Raw genomic sequence first — 26,288 nt, forward strand, 5'->3', positions numbered from 1 at the left:
CATTGCCCAAATAGACAAGAACTGAATTTAAAAGGGAAGATGAAGGTGACAGCCTTGATATCAAAGCAATATTGGGTTGAATGTGGCATTAATAAAACTGATGTCCGAAAGTTAGGGCAAAAATTCTTCACTGGTTGAAGTCATACTTTGCTACAAAGGGAGATTGATAAGTTCATGGCCCAAGGTAGAAGTCAATTTTAGAAAACCTAGCACAATTGTTTTTCAACATAGTCCCCTCCTACATTTACATACTTAGTCCAGCGGTCATGGAGCATACGGATCCCTTCTTTATAGAAGTTGGCGTCTTGGGCCTCCAGAAAGTGGTCCACAGCAGGGTTGATTGATATGTTTGTGGCCTAAGGTAGAAGGGGATGAATCATTAACTTCAAACTTCCTGCATAATTACTCAGAGTTGAACTGCATGTGCATGTAATGAGAGCTCTATAACTCATCTCCTTCTTCCTTAGGCCACGAACTCATCAATCACCCCTGCTGTGGACCACTTCCTGGAGGTCCAAGATGCCGACTTCTACAAAGAAGGGATCCGTATGCTCCACAACCGCTGGACTAAGTGTGTAAGTGTAGGAGGGGACTATGTTGAAAAATAAATGTGTTAGGTTTTTCAAAATTGACTCCTTCTACCTTAGGCCACAAACTTATCAATTACCCCTAGTAGGTTAGTGTTATTTTGGGAAGACATTAAATTCAGTCCCAGGATGTCACTGCAGTCCCTACTCACAGCTGTGCTTTAGATCAAACCATCTTCACCTGGTTCATCAATAACATTCCCTCCCTCATAAGGCAAAAAGACCAAGTATAAGCTGATGATTACATAATATTAAATTCCAATAACCCACAGTTCTGTTTTGTGTAGATAAAACTGAGTATGACTCCATATTTGAGTTAACAGTTTGTATTTTGTTGAAATAATTTGAGCATTCATCTTTAACTTCAATTAATACTGAAACAGTGTTTTGTTTGCATTACAGAATGTTATTCAATATTTATAGTACAACGCAAATATTCGCAAAAATGATAGTCATCAAACATTACCAATAACAGTTTAAAGGCATGTGCAGGAAATAGTTCTTGAAGTAAATGTTGAGGAACTTGGGCTTTCAAATTGAATAAAAAAAAATATTTGGAAGAGAAAGTTCAGAATGTGGTTTGCTGCATCAATGGAACTTGAAAGGACCAAATTTAAATCCCAGCAACAGAAATGATACAATTTCCACATCTGAATGCCAGCCATCAACTGTACTGCAATATGCACATATACACATGTAGAAGTCAAGTAAAGAATACACTGAGCCTGAACATACAGAATCAACTGGTTTGCCAGTGTGTTGCCAAAGCTCGTGTGCCATAGGCACATGGAAAAAATAACTGTTGACGAGACTGAGAATTGCACAGAGGTAAATTAATGAGAGAAAGAAACTGAAGTTAAAATTATCTCAACTGCTTTAAAAATTAAAAATATATGTGAATCAGCAGAAAAGTGAAGAACCATAGGCAAGGATATGTGACAAGTCTAATGGTTCTGTTCACAGAATAGTTTGCTGTGGAACCAAGGATGTATTCAAGTCACTCAGACCAAAAAAACAGTTTCAGCAGAAACACATTATATGAGACAATTATTTTTTTTTAATTATAAAAAAAATAAACTCAAGGCAAATTGATTGCTGAATTGATCATGATATCCTAAACTTAAGGGAATACAGTAAAGGCTTTCAAAATTTCCCTTAGAGCACATGGTGTCAGGAATCCTATCCAGACTTTAATTCCAAAAAATTAGCAAGGGGAAGGGGAAATGTTGATATGTACATTTCAAAAAGACATAAAGGTACTGAAGTTGTCATGTTAAATATTTTTCCCTGATATTCAAATCCATGTCCATAGCCAGAGGATATGTTCTCAAGGTTCCTCAAATGTAAAGTGAATTTCAATTAGACCCAAGCACAAAGTACATCATGAATAAAAAAAACCTCTATGAACTCATGCAAGCATACTTATGCTCAAAACAATAAACTTTTAAATATAATTAGAAATGTTTTAAAATTGTATTTTAATTCTATTTGAAATACAGTTATTAGCACATATTTCTGAATTGTACACTTAAGTTAAAATAACCAATTATTGAGGACCAACATTGGAGCCCACTACAACTAAGTGTGCTGAGGAAATGAGCCCATTAATTCAGTAATGGCCATGGGCTTATTTCCTCAGCACAGAGCCCAGTAGGAATTAAGACGTAGTCTGTTTTGGGGAAGGTACTGGAATAAGACTGTCCAGCTGCTGGCGATGCCCAGTTTGATCCAACCATTCACAGAATTTCTTTTCCACCAGGTTCTGAAACAACTTCCGATGTTCTCTAGAAAACAGGAGAAAATATTAAGAAAGATCTGATAATGTTATAATTTTTCAACTGGGAAAACCATAAAATGAAATCTGTTCCACCCTGACAAATTTAAACCATGCTTGATAGAATATAGCTTGCCAATGGTCTTGAATTTAATTGTTTTCTTTTCATTGAAATACTGGGGTGTAATTCCCATTAAAAAAGAAATCAATTTAATAGGACACAGTATTCACTATCATTATACTGCTGAGCAAAATAAATTAATACTTTTGTGCCAACACTCAGAATCTGAATGATTCAGTGATCAAGTTATGGAGCACCTTTGCATTTAAATGACAGCATTTCAGACAATTTGGCACAAAACATGCAAATTACCTGAGAATAACATCAGGGATAAAGCTAGTTGAAGGATTAGCCGATCAAAATGACTTAATACCTCTAAATAATCCTACAATATCAACTATTTTTTTTAAGAAATGTGCTGAAGTGATTTAGTTCCAAAGGACTTGCCAGTATTGAACAAAAATACAGTATCATATGGATGAATAAAGTATGAACAATTATGATGTTTTTCTGGAAAGCTGCAATAAATGGAAAGATGCCAAAATACATTGTGGTTGAAAGCTAAACTCCTCCAATATTTACACAGAAATTCTTAACAGAAGATTTTTACTGAAATGATCACCACTGAATGAGGGACCTTTTCAAAAATGCCCATTGCCTACAAGTGGTTATTCTCCATTCTCAAATGCACTAAATAACAATTAGAAAAGGAACCAACGGTCTGAGTCTTTACACCTAATTCTGACAGCTGCACCTGACCACATTACAACTGAAATCAACCTTTCTGTGAGATAGCCTAGAGTATAGAATTACAGAGATATGAATTACTGAACTCCATTTTTGTCAGGACTCCAGTTCATTATCAATTTGTATTGAGTTCATTGATTTCAGCACTGGTGTTACAAAGAACCTTGTAAAAATAATTCAGTGGAGTACTAAACTATTAAAAACAAACATGTTACATGTCCTAAAGACATGATATTAGTAATTTTTATGGTTCTGCAAATAGTCCTGACAAACATTGCTAGGACTAAAATACTGCATTTAGAGTAACATACTTGGGTACTACTGATATACATAAAGCAGTTTTCAGCAAATTGCTGCTTTCAAAAGGAATGGAGAAGACCTATGTCATTCTGGAATTAATAATCTATTTTCAGTATACATGTACTAACTTGCTAAGTCCTGCTTCCTTAACAGTCTTCTGCCAGTTCTGAATTTTCTGCTCTCTGTGTTTTATGGCCTTTTCATATGGCGGCGGCAATCCTCCAGGAATCTCCATGGTGTCTCCCTCCATTTCAAATGGAATCACAAATACATAGAAGGCCTTGGGATGTAACAGCTGATAGACAGGTACTTCATTGTTGTCCACACCAATACATATTGGCTTATTCCAATAATTGGGAATTGTGGCTATCCCTGTTCTTGCCATGTGATCCTCCAACAATGGATAATAGGTATGGTATGGGGCAAATGTTAAGCTCGAGTTCCCAGACATTATAAGAGGGCGGGTAGTTGTGAGACAGTAGAAAGTACACGAAGATGACGATGAGATTGAAAGTCTGCGGCAGATAGCTATTACTTTCACATCATTACAGCCATGGATGTGGATGGTTGTTTGGACAGGGCCAAGAACAAAGGTGGTGTTTCTGCATTTCTCAATACTGACAGACCTGCAATGAGAAACCAATATACATATGATGTACATAAAAATGAAAACAAAATCTTCATAACTATTCATCTCATTCCAATCTACATTTTCTGCTGGATATACAAATAACTAAATTCTTTACTACAAAGCACTACTTTCTAGCCTGAGAATGAGCAAGTTACTTTCTTCAAGACCATATCCGGAGGTGTTATCTTGAACGTAGTCCAAACTGATTTTGCGTATGGACTCCAATTTGTGCTGCCATCAGTTATCAGCAATAACTCACTATTTGGGGTGAGGTGGGAGTATAGAGGTGAATTAAAAATAGGCTCAAACTAAATTTTACCATGTCATGATATGTGCAGTTCTTGTCATCTACCCTCAGGAAAATTATTAATAAGATTGAAAGAGTGCAGACAAAATTCACAAGGTTGGTGCCAGGGCTTGAGGACCCAAGTTACAGGGAAAAGTTGAATAAGACAGAATATTTTCCCAAAGCATAGGAGAATGAGGAGATTTTATAGAAGTATACAAAATTGTGAGAGGTTTACAACATTCAGGAGAAATTTGGATGGAAGGGATATGGAGGGCTATGCTCCAGGTGTGGGTCAATGAAACAAGCAGAATAACAGTATAGCATGGACTAGATGGGCTGCAGGGCCTGTCTCTATGCTGCAGTGTTCTATGACTCCATGATGCAACATGTTATTGCATCAATTTTCTGAGCAGGGCAGTTTATTCAAAATGCATTTCGTGCACATTTGCTGAGTTTTCAGATTGTCTATTTAAACTCAGTACTAATGGCTTTTTCAATAACATGAAGTATAAAGATCCCTACACTAAAGTAGTTATCATTGACCTAAGACTAATTACCTCATTGCCTATTTGCTTTTTTCAAAAACCTTTTATTCAGACATTCAACCATAACACCAAAAAACTACAACTGCATAAAGCAATATAAATATACTAATATAGCCAATGAAATTGCTGAATGAGTCTGTCCTTTATTGGAATGAGTGTAAAAATGTCCTTCTTCAAAACTTTTACTTCAGAAACACTAATCTTACCTTAAAGGAGATAGCAGATATATGAAGCAGTCATTGCAGCGATGAATTTTAACATGAGCTCCAACCAGCTGATCTGAACTCTTCGCCAGGGTCTGTTTGTACACTTGTGTCATTATCACCACCTTGTGGCCTTTAGGTGCTGTGTAAGTATTGCATGAAATCTTCGCCCGCTTTGTTGTACCTTCAACTTAGAAAGAGAGAAAGCAGCTCAGTTACATATAGATAGTCCAAATGTCTGGACGTCACAAGTTAGTGGTTGGACACGCTAAAGCAAACCTACTTTAATACCATGACACCACAAATTCAACTGCAACAACCCAGTTATAAATCCGATCAACTAAATGAATAGCAAAATGAATGCCTGTTTTAAATGTTTCAGAAATACTAATGTAATACTGATTCCATTTAATTTGATGAGCACTAGAACTACAGAAATAAAGATGATATTGCCCACTACAAACAATGCTTTGCTGTAAGATTATTTCCAATAAGACTACTGCGCTGTTCCAAAAAGAGAACAGATGAGGTCATTCTTACCCTCGGCCATTAGGCTATATAATAAGTCAACCTATAGCCAGGGAAGTGATGACCCCCGCCACTAGACTGTTTGAGGAAACTTATTTTTTATTCTTTCTTACTTCTCTTCTAATATTTGGATATCTGTGCACTTGTAATTTCCTTTGGAACCAATAACATATCTATCTACTCAGATATGGAAACTCTGCTAAAAGGCCACCATCTTTATAAATATTTATTTACTGGGTCCATGCTGGTTTCAGGCAGATTAATCATCCCATCCTACCATTAATAATCCAGGTTTATTGACACAGGCATACATGCTCATGGTACATGCCAAGTAAATACATATTTCCAATATTCCTGCAACTTCTTCTATCAAGCCCATCAACTCCCTTTTAATTTTTTTGCCACTAATTAATCTATCCAAGGATCTTCGATATGCTGGAATAAATTGGGGGAAACCCAGGGAATAGTGTTCATTATTCTCTTAGGGAACAGAACTTCAGCACCTGAAGTCAAGATTGAACCAACCTGTTGTACCAAACCTGTGGGGTAACATGCAAACTCCACAGACAGCATCCAAGATCAGAAGCAAACTGCAGCCCCTGGAGCATGAGGCAGCAACATTAACTACTGTGCTACCACGTTACCCAGTTCATTTAACCTCATTTTCAAGAATTATGCTTCGCCGATATGACGTTTTGTTGTTCCAGAAATGTGGATTATGCCTTCCCTACCGTTGAGCACATCTACTGTTTACGGAGCCCTGTCACAGGAAAATAGGAAAGCAGCATCTATCATCTCGCCATGTTCTCCTCACGCTGCTGCCACAGGGGCTTCAGGATACACACCACCAGGTTCAGGAACAATTACCCCTCGACCATCAGGTGCTCGAACCAGAGGGGATAACTTCACTCACCCCATGACTGAACTGCTAACACAACCTACTGACTTAATTCAATAACTCCATCTCATGTTCTCGATATTTATTATTACTTATTGTTTTTCTTTTTGTATTTGCACAGTTTGTCATCTTTTGTACATTGATCGTTTGTCCATCCTGTTGGGGAGACGTCTTTCATTGATTCTATTGTGTTTCTTCTACCTGTTGTAAATGTCGATAAGAAAATGAATCACAGTGTTGTATATGGTGACATATGTACTTTGATAATAAATTTACTTTGAACTTTACTGAATGTGCTCAGTCAGTGCTGTTCAGCAAGGATGGTCATCAGGTTGAAGTAGTTGGTGGACATGAGCAAGGTCAATGCCTTCTTGAATAAGATAGTTGAGGACCAGCTATTTATTTCCAAATTAGGATGCCCTGTGACGCGGAGAAAAAAAATAATATGCCTACGCTCCAGCTTTAACTTGCAGCTACACTCTAGCCTTCTAAACTGGGCAGGGTGAGGGGAATAGTTTGATTGTGTTGCTGATGCAACCTAGATAAAATGCAGATATCCATCTGCATACTGCAATCAAGATGTATCAACTACGAAAGAAGCAAACCAAGAGCAAGGTGGAGAAACTACTTAGGATTACTTTTGATGTGCTGATAAATTGGAATGCTTTGTCTGACATGGCTCTAACACATCTTGAAACTTTTGGCGCTGCACACATCCTGAGGCAGACCCAGTTCACTACAATGGACACACAAGACACTTCAGATGCTAGAATAGAGAACAAACGATATGCTGGAGGAACTCAGCAGGTCGAGCAGCATCTGAAGAGGAAAATAAATTGTTGTTTTCTCTGGAAATCCTGCATCAGGACTGACCCGTTGAGCTCCTCCAGCAAATTGTTTATTACAATGCAGGCTTGGGTCTTGTAGGCAGTGAAAAGATCCTGAGGAATCTTGCTTTGCTGAACACAGTCACTTTTCTGCTTTGTAACCAGTTAACATGGACACTATAGTTAGGTTTCTGGTCTCTACTTCACTTTGGGTTATTGTATTCCTCAATATGAATGAGAATAATACCATTACATGTCAAGAAATGATAAGACCCTTATTTGAAGTGGCACACAGTATTTTCTGCAATAATCAATTAGCTGGAATGTTGATGATATGAGAAAAATTATCAGAAAAATTGTGAATGAAGTAAAAGACTACAGTCATCAGCAAAATCCATGACCGCTTCTTGAACTTGCTGGTATTCTATCCTCAACATCACTGACCTGTCATTTTAACATTGCTGTTTAGGGGTTTACTATACACAGAATAACTTCCATATTTCAAAGTGATCAGACTGTGGAAGTATTTGAATGGCAAAAAAAAAACTAGGACCGCACTGAAGTTGTGCAAGACACTATATAAAATGTCTCATTCTGGAGAAAAGGTTACCAATAAATTAACTGATAATTGTATGCCTAGGACATTGTGCCCAAGGAACTCCTGGAATAATGTATTATGGAGAAAAGATTATTAATAAATTAACTGATGATTGTATGCCTAGGATACTGTGCCCAAGGAATACCTGGAAGAATGTATTTTCATATTTTTAACTCTGATAGCCACCAGTTTTTTTTTGAAATTCATTATACTTAAATTTTAAAATATGTGTGACTAAATTAAAATAGATTTTCTTGCATATTTAAATACCTCATGCTTTACTGACAATTTACTGACTATTAGTCAGGTATGCTTGTTATAAAGCCAGGAAAGAATTGACAAGAAAAACAGCCGACAATTACTTGTTTGAGCACCTTAATCATTTTTGTGGTTCCTGACGACCATGGAATGTGGACATTCAATTATGAAGTTAGAAGTCAATGGTTGTGAATCATTGGTATTAATTATCACTCAAGCAATGTACTTTTAATTAGAATTGATTAGCAGCATTTTCTAACAACACAGAGACCCCTTCGGACAGAGTTAGAAAGCAATTATGGAGTTACGGAGTTTTCCCTCAGATGATTTCCCACAACAGACTGTATTGACAATAAACGGTTCAGAAGATTCCAGCTTTCATATTCCAAATATAAAAAGACCAGCTTAATTCTTGTAATTATGTTATAATTGATATTATACTTTATTGTCACCAAACAATTGATACAGAACATACAATCATCACAGCGATACTTGATTCTGTGCTTCACACACCCTGGATTACAAATATTAAATATTAAAAATAGTAAAAATTAGTAAATATTAAAAATTTAAATTATAAATCATAAATAGAAAAATGGAAAGTAAGGTAGTGCAAAAAAACCAAGAGGCAGGTCCGGATATTTGGAGGGTACGGCCCAGATCCGGGTCAGGGTCCGTTCAGCAGTCTATCACAGTTGGAAAAAAGCTGTTCCCAAATCTGGCCGTACAAGTCTTCAAACTCCTGAGCCTTCTCCCGGAGGGAAGAGGGATGAAAAGTGTGTTGCCTGGGTGGGTCGTGTCCTTGATTATCCTGGCAGCACTGCTCCGACAGCGTGTGGTATAAAGTGAGTCCAAGGATGGAAGATTGGTTAGTGTGATGTGCTGTGCCGTGTTCACGATCTTCTGCAGCTTTTTTCGGTCTAGGACTGGACAACTTCCATACCAGGTTGTGATGCACCCAAGAAGAATGCTTTCTACGGTGCATCTATAAAAATTAGTGAGGGTTTTAGGGGACAGGCCACATTTCTTTAGTTTTCTCAGGAAGTAAAGGCGCTGGTGGGCCTTCTTGACAGTGAACTCTGCTTGATTGGACCAAGTCAGGTCATTTGTGATATTGACCCCGAGGAACTTAAAGCTTTTGACCTGTTCCACTTGCGCACCACCGATGTAAATGGGGACGTGTGGTCTGCTACTCCTTCTGAAGTCAACAACCAATTTCTTCGTCTTGCTGACGTTGAAGGATAGGTTATTGTCTTCACACCATGCCACCAGGTTCTTAATTTCCTCTCTGTACTCAAACTCATCATTACCCGAGATACGGCCTACAATTGTTGTGTCATCAGCAAACTTATATATTGAGATTGATGGAAACTTGGCTACACAATCATGAGTGTACAGTGAGTACAGCAGGGAGCTGAGTACACAGCCTTGTAGGACACCGGTGCTCAGAGTGATTGTGGAGGAGAGCTCGTCCCCTATTTTTACAGCCTGGGTCCTGTCTGTGAGGAAGTTGAAGATCCAGCTACAGATCTGAGTGCTAAGGCCCAGGTCCTGGAGTTAGGAATCAGATTATTTGGAATGATGGTATTAAAGGCAGAGCTGTAGTCAACGAAAAGGAGCCCTACGTATGCGTCTTTATTCTCCAGGTGTTCTAAGGAGGAATGTAGGGCCAGAGAGATGGCATCTGCCGTTGACCTGTTGCTCCAGTAGGTGAATTGCAAAGCGTCAAGGTTGACCAGTAGGCTGTGGTTGATGTGTGCCATAACCACTCTCTCGAAGCACTCCATAGCAATTGATGTCAGAGCCACAGGTCGATAGTCATTCAGGTGTGCCACCTTGCTCTTCTTCAGCACTGGGATTATCGTTGCCTTCTTAAAACACGAGGGGATCTTAGACTGAAGCAAGGAGCAGTTGAAGATGTCAGCAAACACTCCAGCTAGCTTGCTTGCACAGGCCCAGAGAACCCATCCTGGGACGCCATCTGGGCCCATCGCCTTCCTTGGATTTATCTTCAGGAAGGCCCTTCTAACGTCCTCCTCGGTGATGATGAATCTCGATGCCACCAGGTCCAGTTCATCTGGAGGGAGCAGGACGCTCCTCTTCTGTTCGAATCTTGCCTAGAATACGTTAAGTTCATCAGGAAGAGAAGCGCCACAGTTAATGATATTCCCAGCCTTTTCTTTGCGCCCAGTGATCTCATTTAGACCATGCCATAGTCTACTGGCATCCCTCTGGTTAGCCTTGGCTTCCAACTTGGCTTGATATTGCCTCTTGGTGCCCTTAATGGCTTTCTGGAGTTCACGCCTGGATTCCATGTAGCGACCGGTATCCCCGGACCTAAAAACCGCAGCTCTAGCCTTTATAAGGGACTTGACCTCATAATTCATCCGAGGTTTCTGGTTAGGGAATACCCAGATCATCTTGCAAGACACACAGTCCTCCGTGCATTTCCAAATAAAGTCCGTGACAGCTGAGGCATACTCATTGAGGTTAGCTGCCGAGTCCTTGAATACTAACCAGTCCACCGATTCAAAGCAGTCATGGAAGACCTCAACCGTTTCCTCCGTCCAACGCAACACTACTTTTGACACCGTGACCTCCTGCTTCAGTTTCTGTTTGTAAGCCAGGAGGAGAAGTACAGCCTGATGGTCCGATTTTCCAAAGTGAGGTCGTGGGACGGAACGGTAGGCATCCTTGACTGCTGTGTAGAGGTGATCAAGTATATTCGGGCCTCTAGTGGGTAGGAGACATGGTGGTATAACTTTGGCAGCGCCTTTCTGAGGTTGGTCTGGTTAAAGTCCCCGGCTGTAATGAGCAAAGCCTCTGGATACCTGGTCTCAAGTTCACTGATGTTGGCATACAGTATGTTCAGAGCACACTCCACGTCCGCCTGGGGAGGAATGTAGACTGCTGTCAGTATGACCCAGGTGAATTCCCATGGCAGGTAGTAGGGACGACACTTCACCGACAGGTGTTCCAGGTCCGGGCAGCAGGAGCTTGTCAGTGCCACTGTGTCCGAGCACCACGCAGTGTTGATCAGTAGGCAAGCACCACCTCTCCTCGTCTTGCCTGAAGACGCCGTGTGGTCCATCCGATGGATTGAAAATCCCTCCGGTCAGATGGCACAGTCGGGGGTGGCAGGGGAGAGCCAGGTCTCGGTGAAACAGAATACACGGCAGTTCTGCATCTCCCTACAGTAGGTGAGTCTCCCTTTAACATCATCCACCTTGTTCTCTATGGCTTGCACATTAGCTAGTAGGATGGTGGGCATAGGGACCCTGAAGCCCTTCAGCTTCAATCTGACCAGCAGCCCAGCTCTTTTCCCACGCTTCCTCAGTAAGAAGTGCATCTTTCCAGGTTTCCATCGATGCAGTGTGTTGTCAGCTCTTTGCGGTTGGTGGATGCATCCCACCTGGATCGATCGGATTACCAGGCTCAGCCCTTTCAGTAGGTTGGGGAAATGCCCAAAAAAGAATATATTTTTCAAAAAACAACTTCTACTTACTACTAGCACCTAACAGCCCATGTAAACTTACAACTTTTGAAAAAAAATATAGTATCTTGTCACAGATTGCAATAAATTAAACATCAAGATCAAGTCCTCAAAAATTACCTTGCTGTGCCCATGCTAATTTCTTTCCTTTTTGGAAACAGAGGGCAGTGCCAAATGGATTAGGTCCAAGCACACTTCTCAGCCAGACTTCCAGCTTATGAAAATGGAACATCTTGGAAAGCTTGGAATAGCCAGTAGTACCCAGGATTGGTTGCCAACGAGCCAGTTCATGCACAGGGTATATTGCTTCATTCCGACCGATACTTCCTTCAAAGAGAAAGTTCAAGGCTCTAACTGCTTCCGCAGATATCATGCTGTCATGGGTTGTGTGGGCTGAAATGGTAAGCTGTTCAGGGTCTAGCAGAAGTTCCAACAACTCTGACAAGTGGCTCAGAGCAAATGTTAGATGGTTATGGTCATCCATGTTCTAGATTACACAAAAACAAGATAAAAGGCTTTGAATAAATATTTCAGTACTAGCATTTTTTAAACATTCCGCTACATAAGACATTGTTATGCAAAGTTAAGTTGCATTATTTTGTGTAGAATGAATAGATGGTTGCAAAACTGTTCAAGAGAAAGCAAAGGATGTTTTAAAATAGCTTTGTTTCCCTATTGGATTCCACCATAATGTATGCTGCCGTATCCTCTTCTGCTCTCTAAGCTCAAAAATCTGGAGAAGTATGTTAACAGCACAGTTAATCATTAATGATAACAAATTGCATGACAAGTCCAGCTTTAAAAAGTTGGTAGTAGACATAGGGGCAGAATTAGACCATTTGGCTCATCAAGTCTGATCTATTATCCCTCTCAACCCCATTCTCCCGCCTTCTCACCGTAACTTTTAATGCCCTTACTAATCAATCCCTGCTTCAAAGATACACAATGGCTTGGCCTCCACAGCCATCTGTGGCAATGAATTCCACAGGTTCACCACCCAGTGGATAAAGAAATTCCTCATATGTTCTAATGGGACATCCTGGTATTCTGAGGTTGTATCCTCTGGTTCTAGACTCCCCCACTATAGGAAACGTCAGCTCCATGTCCACTCTATCCAAGTCTTTCAATATTCGATAGGTTTTATTAAGATTACCCTCTTTCTTCTAAACTCCAGTGAGTACAGGCCCAGAGCCATCCAATGCTCCTAATATTTTAACCCTTCATTCCCAGGATCATTTTTGTGAACCTCCTCTGGACTCTCTCCAATGCAAGCACATCTTTTGTTAGATAAGCGGCCCAAGGCTGCTCACAATACTTCAAGTGCGGTCTGACCAATGCCTTAAAAAGCCTCAGCATTACATCCTTGATTTTATTTTGTCCTCTCGAAACAGTGTGCTTGCCTTCCTTACCACCATATCAACCTGCAAGTTAATCTTTAGGGAATCACAAATGGAAATGGAAGTGTATAGACATAGGCACATGTATTTAAAAAGGACATTTAATTGGAGCATAGAATATAACATGAGTGAGTGTTCTTTGATAACAATAGATGGAAAAATTCATGACAACGTTCACAGAAGACTCCTTTAAAGCTTCCAACACAAGCAGGTTTTGGAAACTATTCATAAGAATTTAGGACAAGCAATTGGGAGTACTATAACAGGGTTATACAAATACTTAATAAGATTTCATTTGCCAGCTTTTTAAAAATCAGTGTTATTGATCCCTTTTGAAACAGTTTATTATGAATCCTGAGAACCACGCGCATTACACTGCAGAGGGATGTCAAAGAGTCCACTGCATCTTTGCTGGCTCTTTACAATAACAACACAAAATCCACACTTGAGCATCAAGAGTTTCTCCAATTTTTGTGGGGATTGCTTACAAAGCCCACCATTTATGATTCATTCCTAACTGCCCATGTGATGACAGGCCATGGTTACCATAAAAATGAATTATTTCCTCAGCCATTTCATGGCGTAGTAAGAGCCTAGAGTCACACCAGAACAACAAAAGCAACAGATTTCTTCCCCTAAAGGCATTTGGCAATGAATTGTGTTTTTTTCAGTAAACAAGTTGTTGCTGGCCATAGTTTAATGGACTTAAAAGTAATTAAGCTCTACAGCTGCTACAGTAGGACTTGAACTCTGATCATGGAACTTTTAGTCCAGAATTTTAATTACTAATCTGGTATTTTAAACATTGCAGTATCATGGGGAACTGATTCACATAGATGGTTAGAAAGAAATAACACAAAACCACTGCTTTTAGAGTTGATGGAAAGAGGCTTAACCATATAAAGAGGAATCAAGTAGAAAATTTGAGTGTCGAAAAATTGCAGTGACTAACCAAGGAAATAGAACTTCAAAAAGGTAGAAAAAACACTAACTGCAGGAAAAATTGGCAATCACTAACAAATCATTCTGGATAATTAAAGATCTAGGACTAAAGTGAGCTGAATAAGGATTTCTCTGTAAATACATTAAGTAGTCTACAAGGAAGAGGGCAATAGCAAACTCTCAATGGGCCATACATTTTACTAGTTTTAGAGATATAATCTGCCTGGAAAAATTTAATTTATATATTCAGTAACAGAACTACAAATTACTAATGTTTACTTGACGATGATTTAGAATGCAATACATTTTAAATCTGCTCATCACGTTTGATCAAAATTCATATTTTACTTGAACAAACAGCAAACTAATATAATCTTAAGAATAGATTTACCAAGTAAGTAGCTCTTTCTATGAAATAAGATGCCAAGACTCTTGATTTTTGATTGCAGCTGTTGACACTGAAAAACCACTATTTACTTGGACTCAAAATCATTGGAAGATTTCAGCAGTAGAGCCTTTAATTATGTTTTGGAAAGGACGATGGAGAAGAACAAACAGCAGTCGATAATTGGAGTTGATTTTTGGCTTGGAATTCCTATACCTTTATTACTGTTACTGAAATGGGGAAATGAAGAATCGTCTCTTGCCAACTGTGTTACATTTTCTGCTCGACAGCAAGTAAGCAACGCACAATACAGAGCTGAAGCTTACATCCAATGTAATAAAGTTAAGTGCATTTCCTTTCATTTGGTAGGTGTATAGGCATTTTATTGGTAAGCCTACCTTGCTCTGAGAATTAGATTTTACATCCAGATCAGGTGATCGTGACCTGGGGCTTGGCCATTCCTCTCCAATCAAGGATGTACGTAGAGAAACTTTGTTCAGCTGTTGAACATAAAGAAACAGCAGGAACTGCAGTGTATCCACTGATAACTGTGCGAAAAAATAAAATTATGTGTTTTAAAACTACACAACTAATTAAAATATTGTACATTTTGTATCACATTTATGTGTTACACAAGACATCGCAACCTTTTACAAAACTTGTGTCAGTAAAATTACTCCAATATACTTAACTACCTTTTATATCAGAAATATTATCTTCCATGTATAAAGTTAATGCTGTGAAACTATCCGCTTTGAAAACTTCTCAACCATTACAGGAAATTAGAACAAAGTGTAACATTCAGAGTTCTTAATATTATTTCCTGCTGTCTTCTCAAAAAAAAAAATCAGGTTATCAAGCTAAATGAACAAATTATTAATTTTTCATAAAATGTTATATTCCTTAGATTTCCATGTCTGCACACTTTGTCTTTACTTGGTCCTCCTAACATAGTAACCCAAAAGTAGAAAGAGCATTCTAGTTCAAACCCTTACCAGCTTTCATACTTTTTGTAATGAGCATTCTTTGAAATATATTCTTATGAGTACCAATTTGCATGAGACGACTACTAAAGTGTATTTTTACAATCACAATCATTAATGGAAAGTATAAACTAATCAAAACGTATCTGCACTAATCAATGTTTTTCTAAAGTATCAGGTAGTATATGGAGGCAGCTTTAAATAAAGACGTTCCCAGAATGTGCCAAGTCAGATAATCTGTCAGAAAATTCTGAGGCTCTGAAAAGGCTGAAGCAACACAACCATGAATGTCAATTACACTATAAACTGGATATAATGCAAATAATCTTTCTAAAACCATGTCAGTGCTGGAATTAAGTAATTCACAAACTTGCTCCATTATGACTCATCTAACAAGCCTGGTTCTTTAGCTACAGATATAGAATTGGTAAAACTGAAGCCTTTGCATGTCTTCTCCATCGGTTAACTATAAATGCATTTTCAGGAAATAGTAGATTCATTTCCATACGCCACCAAGAAGAATCTGTACCAAACACTTCCATAGCCTCTGATGAATATGGGTGACTAGGATTCCAACGAAATTATTCTCCATGTTAGTAGGAGTCAAAACTCTATCAGAGGGCCAGCTAGTGACGCAATGACATCAGTGCCCGACTCCGGAACGAAGGTTCCCATGTTTGAATCCAGTCGGGGCCGCTCCTGAGAAGGCTTTACATCCATGCCGGGTTGAGTGTCGAGATCACAACTCGACCTCATAAAATAAAGGGAAAAATACTGCAAAATGACTGTGTGAGGAGTGGCACACCACACAGTCTCTCTCTCACTCCGCGCCTTGTAAAGGTATGAAAAAGACATCGCGCCAACATCGTACACACACGCACATGCAAAAAAAAACTCTATTAAAGTGTTGTGTCACTTTTTACTATTCTGCAAAAACTGGGATTTCAAAAGCTCCCTCATAATTCTACATATAACATATAATAACCTGATAAGTTCATAAGGCAATAATCTTTGTTGAAGAATCCCAGCAAAATGGTAGACATTATTGAGAGGTAGAAGAGAAGAGGTTAGCTAAAACAGCTGGCCTGGCTAAACAAGGGGCCTGGACCCGGTGGGAGAGTGTTGAACAACGACACCTATCTTGGAATGTTCTGTGGCAGATGGAACCGCTCCATATTTCTTTTCTATGCAGAGCAGCGTACGATCTGCTCCCAACACCTGCCAACCTCAGCACCTGGTATGAAGGTAAGACAAGACAGGTATGCTGCTTGTGGCGAGAAGGGAACACTTCAACATATTTTGAGTACATGCAGAGTCAATCTTTCCAGCGGCATGTACACTTGGAGACATAACAACGTTCTCAAAGTTGTAACAGAAGCGATTGAGCGGAGAGTACTGCAGCACAACTTATCTCATGCCCCATGCTGCACAGAACATCGCATATCATTTGTGAAAGAAGGCTCCAAGTCGAGGGTGTACAGCGCAGGCTCACGATCAAGCATACTTTCTTCAGCCAATGATTGGTGTGTCAAGGCCGACCTGGACGGGAAAGGCAGTTTCCCGGAGCAAATAGCTTTCACCACACTGCGTCCAGATATAATCGTATGGTCTGACACCAGTAGAGAAGTGGTTATGAGTAGAGAAGTGGTTAGAGGAGTTTTATGATTGATTAAAATAAAAGGCTATAATTTCTCCACTACCAAAAAAGAATTACAAATTCTTAAAAAAAAATTCATGCCTTGTTTTTAAGTTTGTCAATTTCTTCTTCCGATCTGCAGCGGGATACCTCTTCAGCCCACTGTAACCTCTCCTCTGCCGTTTTCTCAAGAAGAATGTCAAATGTTTCAAAGTACAGCCATGCCAAATTTTCAGCTAGCTGCAACTTTCCACAGGCAATATGCCTCCACATAGGCCAGGAAAGCCTGGGATAACTGCCATCTCCTCCCTTTGTTCGAACGTATGTTGCCATCTTTCGAAGATAGTGCATGCTGAATTTTGATGGAGGTGGGATCTGCAAGACGCCGACAACAAAGGTTTCATATTTTGCCCACAGCCGGACAAGTGGTTGCTCCATTTCTGTGTAAATGGAAATATACAGTATTTTACTTCACAGTTCACTTAATGACAAAATAACTTAAATATATTTATATTTTAAAATAATCATTACATGTACTCCTTTTGCTTAATTATTAAAAATCACTTGAAAATCTCCCTCCAAGTCACTCACCATCCTGACTTGGAAACATATCACCATTCCTTCATTGTCGCTCAGTCAAACCCATGGGATTCTCTCCTTAACAGCACTGTGGGTGTACCTACACCTCAAGGACTGCAGTGGTTCAAGAAGGCAGCTCATCATCATCTTCTCAGGGGCAACTAGGTATGGCCATTAAATGCTGGCTTAGCTGGTGACACCCACATCCCATAAGTGAATAAATAAAAAAAATTAAATATACACTGATTTCATTCAGGTCCAAATGATAAATGCAGTTAATTTAAACTTCCTTTTCTATGGATGTCCTTTTCTTTAGCTCTATCAAAAGATAACCTTATTGAAACATCCCAAAACAAAAATATACGTAAAGTTGGTCACTTAAATGATCTGAAAAAATTAACTGTACAGAGCAAATACCTGCCTAAGACTTAGACTGTACAGTCATTTGGATTACTTCACCCTTCCAAAACTCACAAATCATTACCCAGAACTTGGAGATATGGAAAAAATTTACTCACTAAATTTATGTGAAAAACGTAAACAAATCAACACCAAATTTTATCTTTTTCAACTTGAACTTCTTTGCATTATGGAAGATTGTAATACAGTCCCATTTTAGTCCAAATGAGGTACCAGTATTAAACGTGTTACCTGTGAAAAATACTTGTAGCACTGGGTAATTTAAGCAATGAAGTTTTTTTCAGAGGAAAACATAAGCTCAACATGCATTTGCAGCAATATGTAAATACATAAAGATTAATATTTATGGATAACATTTTCCTAGTTTTTCTCTCACCAGTCATTTCCTCTTCTCTCTTCCCCACCCGCCCCCCTTTCTGTCGGGCAGAAGAATTAGCGAAGGTAGTATTTGAGAGCGTCCATCACCACACTCAAGGCAGCTTCTATCCCACTGATATCGGATTCTCTTCTTGCTCAATCTCCTAATCTACCTCATCGACTTTGCATTTTAGCTAACTATAACGATTTCCTTTCACACCTCCTCGATCTACCTACGGATCAAATGATGTTTCTAGATTGCATGCAAAACAAGCTTTTCACTGCATCTCAGTACATGGGACGCAAATAAATCAATTATCAGTATTCCAAAGTAAGTCATAGCCAATAAAGTTTCTTGTCACTTTTACGATTCTATAGCAACTAGCGGGGCAGGAGATGAGTGTCCCCTCGAGATCAAACAACACCTCCGACATCACGACACGCCACTGCCCCACACCAGGGTTCTGCTGTGACACTTGAACCGCGAGTACTACAAGTAAATGCATCAGACAGGAGGCCCGGTAGCAGCGGGCAGGGAGACCGGAATGGGGCCGGGGGCCACGGCCTCTGCACCGCCGTTCCACCTGCACAGTGGCAGGAACCCAGAGTGGCACGTATAGCCTCGGTTCCTCTCTCCGCCTACTCGCAGCTCTGGACTCGGAGATACCCAGTCCACCTGGGAAGGTTAGTCCTTACCGGCGAAGCCACTGCCGACCCCGCGGGGCCACCACTCCGCCGCCCGTCGGTTAGTGCCGCCTTGGTGCACGCACCAACAACTCGCCGCTTGACAGGCGCCAAGAGGCACCGTTCGCCGGGTGGGGGCGGGAAGAGGCGACGCAAAGGAAGCAGCGCCGCCCCAGTGGCGGGACTCGGGAGAGCAACAGGCAATGCAGGTGTCGGGACTCGAAAGGTCGGCTGTCCATTTCCCTCCTCGGCTGCTGAAGTCCACCAGCATCTTGCTTAACGTTTTTCCACCCGCGGACAGAAGGCGTTTAGAAAAGTCCAACGACAAATGAAAATGGAGGTCAAGAAACCGCAGATGTTGGATTCAAGAGCAAACAATAAATCCCAACCGGTATCCTTTCCAGAGTTCAGCAAGTCTGCTGCCAGGCTTATTTATTAAATGCATTTTGGGACAGGGCTCGATTTTACGTCAGTCTCCTTACTGACACTTACAAGTGTCCTAACTGAGATGATCTGAGTGGTCTAATTCTCATTCACGACTTCCATCTCCTAAACAGTATCTTGACACGGAGCTGAGGGTTCTGTGGTACTAATGTGGGACCTGCACACGCTGCCACAAGTAGAGCAGAAGGCGTATGATGGGACAAATGGGTGGGTAACATGTTTTAATTATATTAGGTATCCTGCTGGTCCTGCCTATTCCTGAAACATGTACTTGAGGTTCTCTGTCAACATGAATGCATCTTTAACACTGTTTGGTGATGGACTAGGCAAGGGTGGAGAGTCGGTGGGGCTGCTACATATTTTCAAGAACACTTTTAAGAATATTTGTGAATACTTTTCTCTGTCCACCCACAATGACAGAACTGGAGCTTCAAGAGTCTGGTATTGGACACCCAAAAAAATATGGCCTATCCATTGGAGCAGAGAGAGCAGAAATCAGCTCTTAAATTGGGGAACCTGGGTGCGGGAAAGGACATTAAAGTTTAGTAGATTTGGCAGGTTTTATGGAGGCAGCATAGGTGATGTCTCTCCTGCGTTTTGTATTGCCTGTTATAAGTAGTGCTAGCAGAAAAACATGGATTACAGCTGCTTCAGAATTTAGATCATAATGGGCAGACATCCATGGGACAGTTTAACTCGCAAACACGAGGAATTCTGCAGGTGCTGGACCACATTTTAAATCCACATCCCATTCCCATTCTGATATGTCTATCCATGGCCTCCTCTACTGTAAAGATGAAGCCACACTCAGGTTGGAGGAACAACACCTTATATTCCATCTGGGTAGCCTCCAACCTGAAGGCATGAACACTGACTTCTCTAACTTCCGCTAATGTCCCACCTCCCCCTCATACCCCATCCGTTATTTATTTATATAAACACATTCTTTCTCTCTCTCCTTTTTCTCCCTCTGTCCCTCTGACTATACCCCTTGCCCGTCCACTGGGTTTTCCCCCCCTCCCCCTTTTCCTTCTCCCTGGGCCTCCTGTCCCATGTCCTCTCATATCCCTTTTGCCAATCATCTGTCCAGTTCTTGGCTCCATCCCTCCCCCTCCTGTCTTCTCCTATCATTTTGGATCTCCCCCTCCCCCTCCCACTTTCAAATCTCTTACTAGCTGTTCCTTCAGTTAGTCCTGACGAAGGATCTCGGACTGAAACGTCGACTGTACCTCTTCCTAGAGATGCTGCCTGGCCTGCTGCGTTCACCAGCAACTTTGATGTGTGTTGCTTGGACAGTTGAACTGACAGGTCAGATTTATTGAGACAGGCCACTCTGATGTGAAACTGTAATGGACAGAACTTCACCCTGCATTTAACCTGTTCTGATGAAACATCATTGATTTGAAACACTAACTGTATTTTTTTCTCATGCCACAGACGCTGCCTAGTTGAGTTTTTCCAGCATTTCCAGTATTTTTAAAAATCTTTTAAAATGTTGTTTTAGCTTTTTGATAGTGCTGTGTTTTCTGTGTTTTGGTCATCCCTGGTTAATGAATGGGTTCTCTTTTTACAGATGCCCACAAGTTGATTTTTGTCCAGAAGTCAGAAAATACACAAAAATATATAGATATGGGTAATCCTCAAAACGTTGCAAGGAATGGCATCAAAGGCACATAAGACTAAAGAAAGACCAGTTACTAAAAAGCCGAGAAAGAAACTAGTTCTGCAATTCATAGGAGTGAATGTAGATCAAACTTTTGAATTTAATAACGATAAGAACTCACTCGTATCTAGGGATTTCCACAAGTTGGATATTCGTAACTGATATAATCTATATATTTATGGTGTTGATGTTGAATTTGAAAGTATTGAATTCAAAATGTTTGCACTGATCCCAAAACTTCCCCATCCCCACCCACAGGGGATTTAGGAAAAGTTCATTAGTGAACTTTCTGGAGACTTATAAGGATGATATGCAATGGGATAGTTACCAGAGTCTAACATGTGATTTACTTACAGAGTGCTTGCACAGGGGATGCAAGAAATATATGTCCCTTGATTGGGGAATCTAGAAGCAGGGTTCACAGCCTCAGAATAAGAGGTAGGCCATTTAGGGCAGTGATGAGAAGTCACATGTATCAGTATTACAGTGGAGTAAAGGGCATTACAGAGGCGTGAGAGAGGAGTTGGCCAGAATTGATTGGAAAAGAACACTGGCAGGGATGATGACAGAGCAGCAATGGCTGGAATTTCTGGAAGCAATTCAAAAGCCCAGCACATCACACAAACCAATCTTCCGTCCTTGGACCCACTTTACACCGCACGCTGTCGGAGCAGTGCTGCCAGGATAATCAAGGACACGACCCACCCAGCCAACACACTTTTCGTCCCTCTTCCCTCCGGGAGAAGGCTCAGGAACTTGAAGACTCGTACGGCCAGATTTGGGAACAGCTTCTTTCCAACTGTGATAAGACTGCTGAACGGATCCTGACCCGGATCTGGGCCATACCCTCCAAATATCCGGACCTGCCTCTCGGTTTTTTGCACTACCTTACTTTCCCTTTTCTATTTTCAAATTTATGATTTATAATTTATATTTTTAATATTTACTATAGATTTGTACTCCAGGAAGTGCAAAGCGCAGAATCAAATATCGCTGTGATGATTGTACGTTCTAGTATCAATTGTTTGGCGACAATAAAGTATAAAGTATAAAAGGCACGGGACATATACATCCCAGAGAGGAAGAAGTATTCTAAAGGAAAGATGACACAACTGTGGCTAACAAGAGTAGCCACGGTCAACATAAAAGCCAAAGAGAGGGCATATCATAGGGCAAAAATTAAAAATTAGTGGGAAGTTAGAGGATTGGAAAGCTTTTAAAAACCAACAGGTGGCAACTAAAAAAAGTCATTAAGAAGGTAAAGATAGAATAGGAAAGTAAGCTAGCCAATAATATTAAAGAGGATACCAAAAGTTTCTTCAGATACATAAAGTGTAAAAGAGAGGAGAAAGTGGATATTGGACTGCTGGCGAGGTAGTAATTGGGGACAAAAAAATAGCGGACAAACTGAATAAGTATTTTGCATCAGTCTTCACTGTGGAAGACACTAGAAGTATGGTTGGAAGTTTCAGGTGTCGGGGGCATGAAACATGTGAAGTTACCATAACTAGACAGAGGTTTCTTGGGAAACTGAAAGATCCAAAGGTAAATAAGTCACCTGGACCAGATGGTGTACATCCCAGAGTTCTGAAAAAGGTGGCTGAAAAGATCGTGGAGGCACGAGTAATAATCTTTCAAGAATCACTAGATTCTGGAATGGTTCCAGAAGACTGGAAAATTGGCAACGTCACTCAACTCTTCAAGAAGGAAGAGAGCCAGAAGAAAGAAAACTATAGGCCAGTTAGTCTGACATCAGTGGTTGGGAAGATGTTGAAGTCAATTATTAAGAATGAGGGGTGATCTCATTGAAACCTATTGAAGGGTGAAAGGCCTTGACAGAGTACATGTGGAGAGAATGTTTCCTGTGGTGAGAGAGTCTAAGACCAGAAGATACAGCCTCAGAATAGAGGGGTGTCTTTTTAGAATGGAGATGAGAAGGTATTTCTTTAGCCAGATGGTGGTAAATCTGTGGAATTCGTTGCCACAGGCAGCTATGGAGACCAAGCCTTTATGTATATTTAAGGCAGAGGTTGATAGTTTCTTGGTTGGTCAGGACGTGAAGCAATACAGGGAGAAGGCAGGAGTTTGGAGCTGAGAGGAAAATTGGATCAGCCATGATGAAATGGTGGAGCAGACTTGAAGGGCCAAATGGCCTAATTCTCCTTCTTTTTCTTCTTATGATCCTCTTCTTATTATTCTTATGATCTTTCTCATTCAGTGAGTGGCAAGTAGAATTCTCTGCCTGGAGGGCTGTGTGGGATGTTCAGACATTGAGTTCATTTAATAAAGAGATTGCTATTTTTCTAGATTTTAACGATGAAATTGAAAAATGGAATATGTACAGGAAAATAGTGCTGAGACAAAGATCATCAGTAACCAATGTATGGTGGGGTCTAAAGGGCCAAATGCCTATTCCTGTAACAAATTCATATGTTATCTAATCTCTACCAATTCCAGTCCTCTTAAGAGCAGTGAGGCATAAGAAAGCACTATTAAAAGCAATACTTTGATAAAAGAAGAAAAATCAAAGTAAAGTTTATTGTCATTATGCAAGTAAATGTGTACAATGAAAAATTGACCTGCAGCAAGATCATAGGCATATTATATCACAAGTGTAAAAATCATCAGCTGTTAAACAGTATGAAATTGATAGCATAAATTCTGGATCTATATTATCAATGTTCCATTAAGGGCCACAACACAAATGGCAAACTTAAATGTTTTTGGAGATGCGGACAGCCCGCCTAAGCAGGTTGAAGAAGTCTCTGACAAACTACCAACAGCAGGTCACCTGTGAAACCAAACAAGCTAACACACTCAGTCACTGTTACACCACATCAGGGTCACTTGCCGAGCCATCCCATGCCCACACATTGGCAAGTCTGATGACCCGGCTGTACTTCTACTCCTAGCATATAGAGAAGGACTGAGGACAGCATCACCAGTGGGGGGGACCACAAAGGTTTGGTCAAGGAAAGTGGAAAAGCTTCAGCTTTCAATCAGTAGATGGGACTTTATTAAGGGATTCATCTTCGGATCAAAATGAATATGCTCCAGCTGTCACTGACTTCATCAAGACCTATGTGGATGAATGTGTGCATTTGTGAACATACCAAGTCCTCCCAAACCAGAATTCCTGGATGCAGTCTGCTGAGAATTGGATCTGTGGTGTTCAAGACCAGCAATACAGAACCCTACAGAAAGTCGTGGTATATGTTGGTTCCAACAACATGGGACGGGGAAAGAAATGAGATATTGAAGAGACAATATAGGGAGCTAGGACCGCAAAGGTAGTAATCTCTGCGTTATTGCCTGTGCCACACGTAGTTAGGGTAGGAATAGGATGATTTGACGGTTGAATGTATGCTGAAGAATTGGTGCAGGAGGAAGAGTTTCAGATTTTTGGATCACAGGGATCTCTTCTGTGGATCGTATGACCTATCTAAAGGGGATGGATTACACCTGAACTCAAGAGAGACCAATGTCCTTGCGGGCAGGTTTACTGAAGCTGGTGGGGAGGGTTTAAGCTAGTTTTGGCAGGGGGATGGGAACCAGAATGATAGGTCAGAGGAGGGGGGACGTGGTGTAAAGGCAGATGCAGTGTGTAGAGGGACTGTGACGAAGGATAGGCCATGGCTAGGGCGTAGTTGCGGTCGGATGCATGGGTTTAAATGTGTCTGCTTTAATGCAAGAAATACCTTGAACAAAGTTAACACACACAAAATGCTGGAGGAACTCAGCAGCTTAGGCAACATCTATAAACAGTTGACCTTTCAGGCCAAGGAACTTTATGAAGACTGGAAAGAAAGGGGGAAGAAGCCAGAATAAGGAGGTGGGGGGAGAGGAAGGAGGATAAGCTAGCAGGTGATAGTTGGAGCCAAATTCTCCAACATCATATTTTGTCTAGGTAGCCTCCAACCCGAGCATCAATTTTTACAACTTCCAGTAATTCCCCACTCTGGCTCAACCCCGCTGGTGCCCCTCCTCTTTCCCTTTCTCCAATGGTCCACTCTCCTCCCCTATCAGAATCCTTCTTCTTCAGTCCTTTACCTTTTCCACCTTTCACATCGCAGCTTCTCACTTCATCCCCCCTTCCCCACACCCCTTCCCCACCTAGCTACTTTCCCTCTCACCTGGCTTCACCTATCACCCAGTGGCTTGTAAATCTTTCCCTACCCCCACCACCTTATTCTGGCTTCTAGCCCTTTCATTTCCAGTCCTGGTGAAAGGTATCGGCTCGAAATGTTAACTGTTTATTTCTCTTCATAGCTGCTGCCGGACCTGCTGAGTTTCTCCGGCATTTTGTATGTGCTACCCTGGATTTCCAGCATCTACAGAATCGTTTGTTTGGGGTCAGGAACAAGGACGATAAACGTAAGGGAGTGGATTAGTACACAGAACTACGATATTGTGGCCATACAGAGACATGGGCAAGAATGGCTGCTGAATGTTCCAGGGTTTAGATGTTTCTCTGCTCCTCTTGAAACATCTAAACCCTGGAACATTCAGCAGCCATTCTTGCCCATGTCTCTGTATGGCCACAATATCGTAGTTCTGTGTACTAATCCACTCCCTTACGTTTATCGTCCTTGTTCCTGACCCCAAACAAACGATTCTGTAGAGGGAAAAAGAAGTGGGGGAGAGGCATTGCTAATTAGGGATAGTATCAAAGCTGTAGAAAGGGAGAATGTCGTGGAGGGATTGTCTACCAAGTCAGTGTGAGTGGAAGTCAGAAACAGGAAGGGAGCGATTACTCTATTGGGAGTTTTCTTTACACCCCCCCCCCCAATAGCACCAGAAACACTGAGGAGTAGATTGGAAGGTAGATTTTGGAAAGTTGCAAAAAATAGCAGGATTGTTGCCATGGGTAACTTCCCTAATATTGATTGGCACCTAATATTGATCATTGCAAAAAGATTTAGGTGGGGTGGAATTTGTTAGGTGTGTCCTAACAAATACGTAGACAGGCTGACTAGAGAGAAGATCATACTAGATCTGGTACTAGACAATGAACCTCGTCAGATGACACATCTCTCAGTCAGAGAGCATTTCAGACGCA

General features: G+C 40.7%; 1 protein-coding gene across 1 annotated transcript; it reads right to left on the reverse strand.

Moving 5' to 3' along the window:
• Positions 1-921: 921 nt before the first annotated feature.
• On the reverse strand, positions 922-19,217 carry tbccd1 (TBCC domain containing 1). Its single transcript, XM_072261570.1, has 7 exons — positions 19,135-19,217; positions 17,185-17,522; positions 14,862-15,011; positions 11,860-12,226; positions 5,141-5,327; positions 3,598-4,095; positions 922-2,371 (listed from the first exon to the last, which is right to left on the reverse strand). The coding sequence occupies exons 2-7, from the start codon at positions 17,518-17,520 to the stop codon at positions 2,245-2,247; spliced, it is 1,665 nt and encodes a 554-aa protein (XP_072117671.1). The 5' UTR covers positions 17,521-17,522; positions 19,135-19,217; the 3' UTR covers positions 922-2,244.
• Positions 19,218-26,288: the final 7,071 nt, after the last annotated feature.

Source organism: Mobula birostris, chromosome 6 (assembly GCF_030028105.1).
Source record: "Mobula birostris isolate sMobBir1 chromosome 6, sMobBir1.hap1, whole genome shotgun sequence".
Taxonomy (NCBI): domain Eukaryota; kingdom Metazoa; phylum Chordata; class Chondrichthyes; order Myliobatiformes; family Myliobatidae; genus Mobula; species Mobula birostris.